Source organism: Theropithecus gelada, chromosome 15 (assembly GCF_003255815.1).
Source record: "Theropithecus gelada isolate Dixy chromosome 15, Tgel_1.0, whole genome shotgun sequence".
Taxonomy (NCBI): Eukaryota; Metazoa; Chordata; class Mammalia; order Primates; family Cercopithecidae; genus Theropithecus; species Theropithecus gelada.
The window spans coordinates 61,114,353-61,129,591 of NC_037683.1; the positions used below are offsets into that span (position 1 = coordinate 61,114,353).

The following is a 15,239-nucleotide window of genomic DNA, read 5'->3' on the forward strand; positions in this document are numbered from 1 at the left end:
TGGAATGATTTGGGTGAATAAATACAGAAAAAGGTGCACCATTATGGAGGAAGAATCCTTAATTATTTTGAGTCTGATTTTTGCAAAATGTCTGTGTAGTGTCTGGCACATTTTCTAGTTTTCTTCCCATGCTTCTACTTCCTCTTTTCTTCCCAAATCTATACAGCAATGATGGGAAATAAATGGTAAATATTTATTGATTTGAATGTGTGCATCAATAACCTATCACAACAAATAGATAAGTTTATTTTAGGATGCTCCTTAACACTCTAATTACACTTTCAAGGCCCTCTCTTTGTTCTGCCAGAAACATGGAAACTGGCTTTAGCTTCCAGACTAAACAAAACAATTGCAAATAAAAAGGCTGGAGCCAAAATGATGGTGGTAGGGCAATGATGATGGTAGTGGTGGTAGTGATCTGTCACAGACACTGTTCTCTTTTATTCTTCATCATGATTTTTATTTGATATGTTAATTACTTTTCTGATCTTCAAACTAACCCCATGGTGCTTCATACTGTGCTATATACTACGGTATGAATTTTGGTAAGATAATTATTCTTTGGATAAGTAGATGATTTTATCCCTCATCACTTCCATTTTAGTTACTATATTACTATTTCTGTATTTAGCACTGAAGTTTGCCTTAAAATTTATTTACAATGCATTTTCTGTAATTACATTGTCAAGTACACAAAAGGTTATTTTCCACATTTTTACCTTACGTAAAAGTGTGAACATCTCCAGATAATGCTGCACAGGAAATTAATCTATTTTAATTGTTTTTAATGGCAAGCTTATTAAAATAGGTTGTAATTAATAAATTGAAAGACTTGCATAAATTCCTTTGTCCAAAGTTGAATGGAGAGTATTCAGGCTTGTGTTTTCTTTTCTTTCTTTTCTCTTCCTAACTGGTCTTTTTGTTGTAAAAGGGTCACGTAAGGACGTCCGTGGAAGAGCTCCGTGCGCCATCTACTGACGGAATCTAAATGTCCAGTATTTGTAGATTGGGAATAACTGTACATTGGGTTGTTAGCACATTCTCTGAGAAAGGAGGGGTACTGGGAAAATACCCTTTCAGACTCTATGGCTTATTAGTGATTGCTGGAATAAATCTGAATTCAGCAAACACATAGTTCAAAAAAGAGACCTCTATCTGTTGTGCAAGTACAAGTTTTGGAGACAATCCCAAGAGATTCCGGTGGCTGGCGTCGGAAGAAGTTAAACCCTGAAATCAACTCAAACGGAGAATGGGATTGTTGTTTCTTGCCTGTGTCCTGAGCTACACTCGCTGTTAATTTTTACTTCCTAATAAGAAATGGCTTTACTAATGGCACATCCAGAAAACCTTTAGTTTCCATTATTATTATTACAAGGGATTGCTCTCCAATTTGATTATTTTATCAAAAGTTTAACAATGCACAGCAAATAGGTCTCCCCTTCACGTAGATACTACCCACACAGCTTGTCTCTGTGAATATAAATTTAGTCCTTGTACACACATACAGACACAGCGACACATATACCTACAGGATGATATGCATTTAGGTATATGTGTGTTAGTTGATAAATCTAAGCCCTTGGATTTAGATTAAAATGTTTCTCCCTTCAGTCGTTTGCTCCATTCTATGCTAAATCCTGTAGAAGGCTGGGAAGAACTGGGGACCTCAACCTAAAGAAGTTTCTTGATTATAGCTGACGGGCAGCAGAATATCAGTTTTAGGGAATCAAAAGTTGAGTTGGAAGGTTGCTGGTTTGGAAACTAAGGTTGGTTCCAAGTGGTCCGACCTGATTCCCAGGATCTTTTTGAGAGCTGCTGGGAGAACTGAAAATTAACAGCGAGGACCCTGGACGCCCTAGGTAACCTCCTCCCCGCTATTCTGCTCTTCTCAATTCAAGGGCCGAGACAACTTGCTTTTGTGGAAGATGGAAGAAAAGGGAAAAGAGGAAAGCAAGAAAGTTGAGTCAGAAGGAGGAAGAGGGACAAAGAGAAAAGGCAAGGAGAAGAGAAGGAAAAATCAAGATTCAGCAAGAAGTTGGAAGGCGAGGGAAAAAGGGGAGTAAAGAAAAGAGACGGCAAAAGAGGTCTAAGGTCTAGGAAGATGCAAGGATCTTTGTTTAACGAACCAAAGTCACACCCATCTTTCACTTTCAAATCAAACGTCTAGATCTTATCCGTTTCCTTTTTAAAGGTTGTCTGCGTTTCTAAAGGAAGCCAGTAGTTGATACTCCTCGCCGCGCCCCACGCGTGGCCGCGCTGTTCTGTCTCCGGCCACTGAGACCAAATACAACGCGAGTGAGAACATTTGCAGAGGCGCGACTCTGGGAACACTCCTGCGACTGGTTGTCACCGGGGAGTCTAACCGGATTAATACCCAGAGATGGATTACGCTGGCTGTCACCAATACGCCTAAAGATTATAATCCAATTTACGCACATTACAGTCAGTATTAACTTTATCTGTTATTTTAAGACTCCCAGTTGCCCCGCGCGTCCTCAGAGGAAAATCCTCCACGTTCTGATGCAACTCAGCAGGCTGTCAGGAGGGGAAGCCTCCCGAAGAAAACAACTCCAAGCCTGGTCCCCGAGGGTCTGTACCTGGCACCCCCAGGTGTCTTGCCTTCACCTGGGCACCGCTTTATGAAGCTTCCCAGCCGGGGATTACCAACGAGGAAGGCGTTCCCTTGCAAGGAAATAGCATCCTTATTTCTCCCTTGTTCATTTCATTTTCAAATTTTCAGTGGCGGTGGCAGGAGGGCGGGGAGTGAGGGTGGTGGGCGGGTGCCTGTGAGTGGATAGGGCAGGGGGCCAGGGGATCGTTGCGGGTTAGAATAGCCTCAGTGATTGCTATTTTCATGCTCGTTTTTTGCAGGATAGCATTTCTCTCTCTCTCTCTTTAAATAAGTTTGTTTGGGTGTGAGTTCTTGTCTTTTCAGCACAAAACCATAGAAATACGTGGTGGAAAGTAAAAGAAAGCCCACTCCCTCCTCCCCGTGCGTGCTAGCTAAGGACTTGATTTAACACCCCTTCTCCGGCTGCTGGGGGCTCTAAGCAGTGGCTACATTCCAGCAGTTTTAATCCGTTTTTTATTGTAGGGCGAGCAGAGTTTACACAGGGGCTGGGATGGCTCCCCAGCTGGCCGCTCTCCCTAGTCCCGCGCCCCCTCCCTGCCACCCCCGCAGCAGGAACCTGTTACTTTAAGCAAGGCTTTCCAGTGTGGCGCTGCGGGCCGCCGGGGTTTCGGGAGGTGGCAGGTGATTGGCTCTTTCGAGCTCCCCCTGGCTCGCTCGCTCGGCCTCCCCGCGCGCTCCGCCCCGCCCGCAAGCCCTCCCTCCGCCCCGCGAGGCTCGGAGCCCGGGTGTCAGGCGCCACGGCGCATGCTCCGGAATCATCTTCTTTACCCTGGAGCTGCTGCTGCTGCTGCTGCTTTTGCTTTTGGGGCTGAGTTTATTAAGCGAGCGAGCGAGCGAGCGAGCGCGGGGGGAAAAAGGCAGAGAATGTCCGCCATCTACCCTCCGCTCCTGGGCGCGCTCTCATTCATAGCAGCCTCTTCATGAATTACAGCTGAGGGGGGGCGGAGGAGGGGGGGTACCACACAACACCCCAGCAAACCTCCGGGCCCCCAGGCATGGCTAGCTCGGTAAGTACGCGCAAAAATAATAATAAAAGACCTCCCCCACTTTCCTTCCTCGCCCTGCGCCGCCGCAGCCCAGACAGCGCCAGCGCTCCGCGGTTCCAATTAGAGAAAGGTTGGTACGGCTTGCAGGGAGCTGCCGCCTCTCCCTCAGCCTCCGCTCCCCTCCTCCCCCACCCCCCCGGCGCGCGCGCACACACAGACACACACACACACAGACACACACACACTCACACACGCTCACACTCGCCCCTCCACCCCCCGCGCCTCCCTCCCTCCTCGCCTCTTTGCAATCACAAGAAGCGCACTCACACACTCCCTCTCGCTCACACGCGCGCACTCACACACACACTCACGGTGGAAGGAGGCGAATAATAACTCAGCCATATTTCAGTCGCCGCTGCCGGGAGCTGCGGGCACAGTCCGGGGACGCGGCGAGCAGCCTCGGCGGCCGCACCTCCGCAAAGCGCCGCGGCCGCTACGATGGTGCGTTCTCCGCGGCGCGCGTGTGTGAGCCGGAGTGTGCGGGGCTGACAGCGGCGGGGCCGCACGCAACTTTGCCCCAGCGCCGGGGGGTGCTGAGCGCGAGCCGAGGCTCGGCGGCTGTCCGCCCGCCGCCCTGCCTTTCTGAATTTCATTTTTGAGGGGGAGGTGGGAGATACTTTGGAGCCACTTTGGCTCTTGAAAGTGTGTTGCGGGGTCTCGGTTCGACTGGCCTCGCCGATCGCCTGGGGCTTTTAGTTGGGGGGTGCGGGGTGCTTTAAGTTATGGATGCCTCGGTGTGTTTTCCTGCGGGCGTGTGTGTGTGTGTTTCAATGTGTGTGACGATGTCTCATTTTTGTTGTGCACGAACCCCGTGGCAAGAGCACGGGAGTTTGTGCCCATCAGCAGAGGCTGCCTGTAGTTTCCATTCCGCCTGGCACAGCGCTCCACACGCACGCACACACACACGTACACAAAGACTTCCTCGGCGTGTGCCTGTCGCCGCGGTACTTTCGGGGAGGGGGCTCGCCAGGAACCCTTCGGTCCCTCTGGGTCCCAGCCACCTACCCTTCCACGCCGGAAAACCGCCCCGGCATTGCCTTCTGATTTGTTTCCGATGCATTTGTTATCGTCCTTGTCGTGGCTGAGTGTGTTCTCCCTCTTTCCCCGACCCTTTTCCCGACTGGGGATAACATTCCGTTACAATCCTGTCCGATGTGGATGCGGGGCCCGGGGCGCCTGGGGCCGAGCCGGGCCGGCCGGGCGGGTATATTTGGGGGTGTGGGATGTGCGCGCCCACGCGCGTGAAACGTGGATGCAGAGGGCACCGCCGTTTCCTTTTATGTGCGTTTCAAGAAGGAGGAAAAAAAATGTCAGGCGCAACGTTCACTGCCGAAACGTCGCCTTCCTGTTGTTCACGGCTGTCTCTCCTCCCCCTGCCCGCAGTGTGCCGTGCAGGTGAAGCTGGAGCTGGGGCACCGCGCCCAGGTGAGGAAAAAACCCACCGTGGAGGGCTTCACCCACGACTGGATGGTGTTCGTACGCGGCCCGGAGCACAGTAACATACAGCACTTTGTGGAGAAAGTCGTCTTCCACTTGCACGAAAGCTTTCCTAGGCCAAAAAGAGGTAGGGCTCGAATACAAAAGGGTCTTGATAAAAAATGTCTTTGCTTGGCGAGGAAACAATCGCTTGGCCCGGGCGGTCCCGCTGCCCCGCTCCCCGCCCCCCGCGCCGCGCTCGCCGGCGTAGCCTCGGGATCCGGGTGCGCGGCGCCGCGCGGGCCAGGTCCCGGCTCCCGCCTGCCCGCGCGCGCGCGACTTCGGCTTGGTGAAAGTCACCGCAGAGAAAGGACCGTCAGGTGTCGAGTGTTTATTCATCCCAAGCCAGCCCTCACCAGTCCTCTGGGGTTAGCCGCGCGGGTTCTGTGGGGAAGGTGCAATTAGTTGTTGAGTTTGGAGATGTGGGGAATGGGGCTGGAGGGAATAAACACTTTGCGTGTGTGTGTGTGTGTGTGTGTGTGTGTGTGTGTGTGTGTCCTAGAGAAATTAAGATTTACCTGTGTTATTAGCAAAGAATGTATTGGATGTAGTTATTGTTCGGTCTTGGCAAGTCAGTTCTCTTTAGGGTCTTCTCTGCTTTCCTGTCTGTGTATGAGGCACCAGGTACCAGTTGCCATAGACTTTTCTTTTTGTGGCTTAGCCTCCGCCACACCCCACTCCAGTCTGGATTTTATGTTTACTTGGGGGGCTTACTCGTTCCTCCCTCCCACCCCCGTGTGGCACTTGACTGCTCCTTTGATTCTGAGCAACGTTACAAAGTGTCTGCCGGATGTGATCTGCAGGGAGACGGTTCTTGCAAAGGTCGAAGCTAAGTTTAAGAGGAACATTGTGGAGGAAGCCTTTTGCTTTAGTCCCTCCCCACCTTGGTTCTTAGCCTTGGAGTCTAGTTTGCATAATCCTAGTGGGCCTCTGCGGTCCCAAACATTTTCCATAATGGGCAGGACAGTTTTGGAAAAAAGAAACGGAGTGTCATTTTGAAAGAAATTTGAAGAAGGTTTGAGGAATACCGATTTCTTTTCCCTTCAACCTCTGGAAAGCTAATGTGTGGTTGTTTTAGTTGGATTAGTGAAGGTAACAGTACAAATACAATAAGGTGCTTTGTTTGTGAGCAGGTTTATTTATCTAAGTCGACACAATGGTTAGTAGTTATCTTCCATTTGATCCGTAATCTTTATTGGCATCTAGAACTCCTGCCGTTTCTTAGAGTAACATCATAATAAATCCATTCCGCTTAGAGCTATGTGGAAATTATTGAACATTCTGGGGGCTGAATAAAGAAAGGAGAAATGCCGTGTACCTTAGAGGTGGCAGGGGTTTGTATTGGTGCTTATTTTTGTTTCCAGGGCTCATGTAATGGGAAGTAGGATTGTGTTTTTTGGCTTTAGTGGTTTGGTTTATATCTCCTCCTGAAAACTTAAACAGTTGAATTTGATGGTCTTTGTTGGATGGTTAATAAACCAATCCAGTTTCTTATGGAGGGCTAGAAATATGCATGGCCTATAGGAAATAACATTTGAAATTTGTTAGCATTTTCTGTTAAAATATAGTCAGAGATTATTATATTTCGTATTTCCTCCAAACTGGTAAGGATGAGCGATGTCAAGTTTCTGTCACTGATGAGGTTGATGTGATGCTTCTTGGAATCTCTCGCTCCCTTTCCATGTGTCTGTAGAGCAGAGGAGTTTAAACAAAAGAAACCACCTTCTAATATCCTTGGTACACATTATTACTACTACTTGGCTACAGTTTGCTTCAAGGTGAAATAAGCTTTTAAAAAGCAACATTTATTAGGAAAATTAACTCAGTTGGCAGAAGATGTAGCTCTTAAGGTAACTTTGTTTAGGCACCTTGACAATCAACAAATTGACATTATAAAATTAAAGATGATCAACCTCTATTTTACCATTGTTTTTCTGCTTCAGTGGATGTGTGTACTGATGTTACTTTTATTTCCCATACTTAACGATTTTCTGTCTAGCCTGAGGGAACATGAGGGTGCTGCTCACATAGGCCACACCTGGGAGTTGTTGCTAGGCGTGGTAAGCTGCTTGATAGCAGTGATGCCTTCTCAGAGGTCTCTGGTGAGAGATGTCTGCTTGTCGGTTGGACTCCTCAATTTTTATACTCAACTGTGGAGGTTCTCTATGCAGTCCATAAGCCATTGTTTTAAAATGTTTATTTTTGGATTTTTATTTGTATGCGTGCTTCCCATGATGTGACAAGTCCTGGGAAAAGTGCCAGCTTACATCGCCCAGGAGAGACCTTGTCATACTGTAATTACACATGATTCAGATTGCAAGAGAAGGTTTCTCTGTTCATTGGGAATAGTTAGTTGTAAGTTCAAGCAACACCAAACATGCCACTTAATCCTGGGACTTATTTTTTGGCTTATAAAGTCTTTCAAAATGATAAGAATATAGAATAAGAACGCCAGGAATTTCTATGTCTACTTCCAGTACCTTTTAGGGTGCTATGTTAGCTATCTTGTAGATCTGTAAGTGATAGAGTAAAATTCTACCAACTAGAAATTGGCGAAACTGCAAATATGAATTTGTGAGAAATCTGAGTTATAAGATCTTTAAAAGAAATGCTCATATTCTATAATAAATAAGCTGTGTTGGCTCTAGTGACAATCTGAATCACTTTCACTGTATACAGTAGCTGCTAAACAGATGAGCCTTAGGACTGAGGATGAACTGCTCAACCACAAAGATGAATGAGTCCTTAGTTTTGTAAATCTTTGGTTTGGAAAAGTGAATTGATTTTCAGGTTGATTTCCTTTACTTCACAGTAATATTAGAACTTGTAGGAGAAGAAATGATAGTATTTTTAACTTGTGGCCTAATAAGAATTATGTATACCATTTCAGAATTGAGCTAATTGGATTTGAATTAATGAGGTTTTACTCTGTGATAAATATGTGTGGGAGACCTTCAGTTTAAAACTACTGGCACTAAATCTTAGAAAAGAGATTTTGATGAAATGGTGAAGCCTGGAATGTCTATTAGCCATGACAAAACAGGTAGACCAGAGTATGATGCATTTTTAAACTATCTACCTGCAAAAAAAGACAATCTTATTTATTAGTACCAAAGATTTGTACTAGTCTGATATGACTGAAATTAGTAGTCACATTTGAAACATTTCTTTTAAAATATTAATGTTTTTGTTTTTAGTATCATGTGAATTTGAACTTACTTTCCAGTTACAGCCATCCTTGCTATTGCAATTTGTTTCACAGACATTTATGATATGAAATCTATTGCTTATTATTTTATGGAAGCTAATTTGGCCACTGGTATGATTTGATAGCTTTTTATTTGTAGCCTTAGTCCTTTGAGTGGGCAGATAAAGCATAATAAATCCACTCTAACAATTTTCCTGTAAGTGTTAGAGCCCAGCTTTACTGCATAGTTTGATTTGTGTTAAATGGTCTTCTGAAATAATTTGGATAAGTTTTTATCAAGGTAACTAATATTTGAGGGCTTACTAGCTAAGAAGTTGTGTGCATCTGGTATATTTTCTCTTCTGAGTCATTTAAAAGATATAAGGAAGAAAAATGAAGATGGGTGACTATTGTGATACATTCAGTGAGTGTTATTTGTGTAGGGTCTGTATGAAATTTAGATGACCAGTGAGTACAGTTTTACTACTGTGCATTTTGAAGCACATAAAGTATAATTTTCCAAGGCACTTAAAAGCTGAATTGTTGGAGGAAATCTCATATTCTGTGGGCGAGAATGTAAATTGGGCAGGGGTATTTTGGAGAACATTGGCAAGGTCTATTAAGATTTTTAATGTTTATACTGTTTAGCCTAGCAAATTTACTTCTAGGAATTTTCTGACAAATATGTTCTCACAAGTACACAAAGATACAGCATGTTTCTTGTGACTGTTTTTGTAACAGTCAAAATTTGGAAGCAAGCCATATAGGGGCCCTCAACTAGATACAATTAAATGATGATAATCTGTAAAAAAAAGGTATATCTATTTGTAGATGCAGGAAGATCTTCAAGAAGAATTAAGTGAAATAAGGCAAGTCACTAAATCATTGTGATCTCATTTTTAAAAAAAGTTCTTATGCAGATAAGTATGTGTGTGTGTATACATGCATATGTCTATAAATAAGTAAATTTGTATTAGTGGGCATCAAACTCTTACCAGTAGTTTTCTTTAGTAGCTACTTATGGTGGTGGTGATGGGAGGTTATTTTTGTAGTATTTGATTTTTTTAAAAGTTAACTCTGTATATTTAAAACATTACAATGAGCACACATTACTTTTTAAAACTGAAAAAGAATAAAGAACCAATATATAGAATATTGTTTTAAAAATAGGGATTAGCATGTAGCTGTCTAAAAGTTAAAGATCTAAAAGTGATCTTTAATATCTTGAGTAGATACTGTTGCTTAAAGATGAAGAGAATTTGGGGTTAGTAATTACAGACTTGTATTCAAATGCTGGTTTAAGAGACTCCTTGTGTGGTTTTGGACAAGTTACTTCTGTATCTGTTTTCTCATTTGCATTATGGAAATGATGATAAAATAGAACTATTAAGTTGAGGTTGAAATATGAATCAACTGTTGTCAAATTTATTGGGCTTAAGACCTTTTACACTTACAAATTGAGGAACACAAAGAGTTGTTTTGTGTAAGTTATATCTATTAATTTTCCTGTATTAGAAATTAAAATAGAGACATTTAAAAGACATTATTAATTTGTTTAAAGGTAATAACTTATTACATGTTAACATATAAGTAAATTTTAATGAAAAATTAACATTTTCTTTAAAAACACTGACAAAAGGGACATTGTTTATTTATTTATTTTTTTCCCCCTCAAATCTCTTTGTTTTAATAGAAGACACCTAGGTCCTCTTACCTGCTTCTCTTTTCAGTCTATTGTGTTATCACATGTGCTGGAGCCTCTGGAAAACTCTGCTGTACACTCATGAGAGAATGAGAATTGAAAAAGGCAAATAACTTCATAGATTTTATTATATATATAGTTTTGACGTCACCAATCACCTGAAAAGATCATAGGGATCCTGAGGTCCTAATTCTACACTCTGAGAACTGCTGGTAGAAAGTATTTGGCATACAATCTGGCACACATAAATTGCCCAATATATGGAAGCTGATTGTTATTATTGTTGCTAATAAAAATTTATTTAATGGAAACAGAAAAGGTAAATCTTCCAAGGTATTTGCCTCATTAAATTCCAGTGAATGATTACCTAACAATAGTTTTTTCAGAAAAGGAAAATTTAAACTTGGGTTTTTCTGGACATATTTTATAGTTACTGTCACTGTCCATTCTTTTTTTTTTTTGACAGGGTCTGGCCCTGTCACCCAGGCTGGGTTGTAATTGTGTCATTTCAGCTCATTGCAACCTCCACCTCCTGGACTCCAGCCATCTTCCCATCCCCTGGTCTCACGCCATCCTCCCATCTCCTGGTCTCAAGCCACTTCCCCAATAGGTCAAACTACAGGCATGGACCACCATGCCTGGCAATTTGTGTGTGTGTGTGTTTTTTTGGTAGAGATGGGGTTTCACTGTGTTGTCCAGACTGGTCTCCAATTCCTCGGCCCAGGCAATCCACCAGCCTCGAATTCCCAAATTGCTGGGATTACAGGCATGAGCCATTGTGCTGGGCCTATCACTGTCCATTCTATGATGCATTACCTGAATTATACAGAAGTCTTTTATATTCATTATTGTAAGTGCCCCTCTGTAGAACTACCTATCTTTGTGAAGTAGGCCAGGCAGAGATATCACTTGGTTTGATAATTTTGCCTTAAAGGTCCTTTGTTCCTTCTCTTGGTTCTTTGAAGTTTCTTTCCCATGAGTCTTCCATGGACCAATCTTGGCCTGTTTCTTGCCTTTCTAGTCATTTATTACAGGTAATCCCCACTACTTAACATCACTTTTATAGTTCTAAGATATATAACTTTTCTTGTTTTGAATCTTCAAAAGAGATGTTATAGAAGTTGGGAAATTACATGGCACAATTGTAGCTTTTGTGAAGAACTTTGTTCATTTTTTTAAACAAATGAAATGTGTTTTTCTAATTTATAAATATTTGTTCATTGTAGAAAAGTCAAAACATAGAGAAGTTATCTGAAATTTTCATATATAACCATAGTTAATATTTGTTAGACATCTTTATATATATACACATACACATCAGTATTAACTATTAACATTGATTCATTCAACAACTGTGTGTGTGTGTTTTTTAGCTCCTACTATGCGTGTGTGTGCCTGCCTGCCTCCCTCCCTCCCTCACTCCCTCTCTCCCTCCTTCCTTTCCTTCCTTCTTTCTTTCATTTTGGGACAGAGTTTCCCTCTTGTCACCTAGGCTGGAGTGCAATGGCATGATCTTGGCTCACTGCAACCTTTGCCTCCTGGGTTCAAGTAATTCTCCTGCCTCAGCCTCCTAATAGCTGGGATTATAGGCATGCGCCACCACGCCTGGCTAATTTTGTATTTTTAGTAGAGATGGGGTTTCACCATGTTGGCCAGGCTGGTCTCGAACTCCTGACCTCAGGTGATCCTCCCGCCTTTACCTCCCAAAGTGCTGAGATTACAGGCATGCGCCACCGCACCCGGCCCTAGCACCCTTCTTAGAGCTGGAGATAAAGCACAGAGGAACATTCCTACCCTTGTGGCATATCATCTTTTAAAATTGTTGGATTTTTCTGGCATGACATTGTATATGGCTTTATTATGCTTCATTTGGATTGTTCCCAGTTTTGATTTGTTATGAATAATGCTGTGATGGACATCTTTGGCATTCATTTTGATGGTTTTTCTAATAATTTACTTACGTTAAATTTCTAGAAGGGAAGTAGTGGAGTTAAAAGGTATACAGAGTTAAAATTTTGTTATATATTACCAAACTTTCTTCCAAAAAGATTGTCCCAGTTTATATTTCCTCAGGCATATGAACTAGAAATTAACAGCTTAAAAAAAATCTTTGCCAATCTGTATAGAAAAATGACCTCATTTTGGTTTGCATTTATATGATTAGCAGTGCCACATAACTTTCCTTATGTATTTATTTACCATTTGTCTTTTGTGATGTGCCTTTTTTGCCCTTTGTAGTCTATGGCTGCTTTTTTTAATTAAAAAAAAAAAAAAAAGGCATGGGGAAATGCAGAGAATGATATAACAAACATTCAAATCCCCACTACCAAGAATGAGTAAATGTTTACATATTATCATATTTGATTCCTTGTTTGGATTCTGGAGAATTAACTATTAGAGATGCAGCTAATGTTTTAAAATGCTTCCCAGCCTTTTCTTCCAACCCTTCTGCCTTTCTTCCATTCTATTTATCTTGCACATTTATATTGCTTACAAATAATAATGTATTGTGTCTTAAAATCAACATGAAGAGGATCATGCTAGTGAATCTTTTTTTTCAATTGAGATATAATTCACATGCAAAATTCACCCTTTTAAAGGGTGCAAGTCTGTGGTTTTTAGTATATTTGTAAGGTTGTATAACCATTGCCATTATTTAATACCAGAATATTTTTATGAGTGAATACATTTTCATCTTGCTTTTTTCACCTGCTCAGTTATGTTTCTGAACCTATCCACATTTCAAAGAGCCATGTCATTCTCTTCAATTTCCTCTGCTTAGTATTTCATCATGGGAATATATTATATACCTTACTTTTCTGTTTTCCTATTAAGAAATAAATAGGTCATTTTCTGTTCTGTGCAGTGAGCATCTTTGTGCATGTTACCTTGTGCAGATGAACAAGGGTTTGGACATAGGCCTAGATTTTGAGTTACTGAGTTGTGGGCATGTGTGTCTTCATTTGTACTAGCTGTTGTCAGATTGCTCTAAAAAGTGGTTGTGACAGTTTATACTTTGTCAAGAAAATGAGTACCATTTTTCTTCTATATCTTTGCCAATTTTGGCTATTTTAATATTTCCTATTTTTCAGAGTTGAAATTTGGTATCTTTTTGTTTTCATTTACATTTCTCTGGTTCCTGGTAGGATTGAGCATTTTATATGTATTTATTGACTATTTTGATTTCCTCTTTATTGACTTCTTTTTATATCTTTTTTCTTAAAAAAGGGATTGGGATGTTTGTCATTTTCTTGTTTGTAGGATGTTCTTCCTTTGTTATTTGTGTTGAAAATATCTTGCCTCATTTTTTTTTTAATCTTGATTTATGGTATCTTTTCACCATATGCAAGCTTTTAATTTTGTCAGATTGATGTGCTTTATTTTGTTTTGTTTTCCTCTCTGGGCTTAGGGTCTTATTTAAGAATTTAGTTAGTGGCCATAGTAATGTGCTTACCCAAAAGGCATTATATATGTAGGATACAGTGGAAGACTGAGGGAGATACAAATAAGAGTAAGAGGAGGTCCCTGCCTTCAATGTGCTTGTATCTTTTTAGAGCTGGAAAGGACACTTGAGATTCTTCATCTTCAATTACCCTTTCGTTTTACTTTTAATCAGAAGCCTAGAAATGTAGAGCGATCTTGTATGTAGACACAATGAGTCACAAGTATGCCTGTGCAAAGATAACTAGTAATAAATGGTGGTCAATGTTTACTTTTAAAACATTGAGTAATTATTCACTTATATTAGCAGACAAATGTTCAGCAATAGCTGCTTTTGTAGACATGATCTAGGATTTAATTAAATAGTGGTCACCATGGTAGATGCTGTTTAAAAGGAAAAAGTTCTATAGCTACTTTCAGACAAAATCAAATTCTCTATATAAATTAAAGTTTTCCTTTGAGATTAAATCTTTAGAAAAAATTGTTGCTGAGTGGTAGTTATCTCCTGATATTTTGTCCCCAACTCACCCAGTGGTAAGAATTGCAATTACATGAAGGATGCAGAGTGTTGTTTTAAGAAGTAATGTTGCATGCCTTAATCCTTTCAACTTAAGTGTGATAAGTTTGCAGTGGTTGAAGACTGAAGAAGGCTATTACGATAGAACTTCTAAAAAGATAAGGCTAGCATTTGGGTGTTACTTAGTTGGTATGTAGCAATTAACAATTAACTTTTTGGATAAAATCAAGTCACCATTTTTTATTAAAGAAAATTATGGCTTATCTTTAAAATAATGTTTGTTAGTGATTATAAAGATGATTAGTTACATTTAATTGGAGTTATTACACATATTAGAAGGTTGATATTCTCAGAGCCAAGTAAATTTTTTCTATTTTAAAATACTTGATTTTGTCAAAACTAGATTTGTTTTCTTTGTTCCCTTCCAATAGAAATTATCAGTTATTTCCTCATCGATACCAGGCGAAATTCTCTGTTTGTGTATATTGATTTTTAAAAGCAAAATATATATTAACAGTTTCCTGAAGTATTAATAATAATAGCAGTGGCTTGGAGAGTAGGGAGGTAATTTGCCTCTCAATGTTTTCAGATATAAATTTAGTCTGAATGATGCCTTTTCATTTTTGCAGATAGGTTTTTATGTCCAATTTCCCCTGCCACCTTCCAAGGATGGTACTGGGGATAGCGTACTGTCTGATTATTCCAGGTATCTATTCATTTGATAAACATATAAAACGCTTTGGGTGTTTAAAAACAGAGTTCATTGTAGACTTTATATAATCTTTACCCTTTACCCCAAATACTTCATTAATATGAATAATGAAAGCAAAATAATGAAAGCCTTTTTTTTGTATCAAAGAAACATTCTTCTATTTCACATAGTATTTTCCTTCATTTTATTTATTTCTCTGCTTCTCTATAATAAGCAGCTGTTTTATAGAGGTTCAATGAAAAATGGGGGGTTTGGGCTGTTGAGATTTAGTTGCATTTAGCGGAATAGGTTATTTGAAAATGTTGACACGGTTCAAGATTTTCTGATGCTTGTTGTATGACTTTTTCTCTGTTTGCACAGAAATAGTAACTAGTGGGTTGGAAGCTAACTTTTCTCATTTTAGGGGCACCAAAGCAGCACGTGTTATGCATTACATACTTTCATCAGTCCAACACTCCCCTCTCTTTGTATATGTTATCTCTTCTTCCTCCTGTGTTGCATTAGAGTTACACATCAGAAAGGATGG

The 15,239-nt window shown here is 41.0% G+C and overlaps 1 protein-coding gene across 2 annotated transcripts in view; it reads left to right on the forward strand.

Moving 5' to 3' along the window:
• The first annotated feature begins 3,338 nt into the window (after positions 1–3,338).
• The window catches only part of MLLT3 (MLLT3, super elongation complex subunit), a 283,980-nt gene continuing 272,079 nt past the window's right edge, over positions 3,339–15,239 (forward strand). Inside the window, exons 1-2 of one of the 2 annotated variants that reach the window (XM_025360181.1) lie at positions 3,339–3,639; positions 5,062–5,242. In XM_025360181.1, the coding sequence (XP_025215966.1) occupies positions 3,628–3,639; positions 5,062–5,242 (193 nt within the window). In that variant the 5' untranslated portion in view covers positions 3,339–3,627. Of the gene's footprint in view, positions 3,640–3,908; positions 4,120–5,061; positions 5,243–15,239 lie in introns of those variants that run through there. The other variant, XM_025360182.1, reaches the window with a different exon arrangement.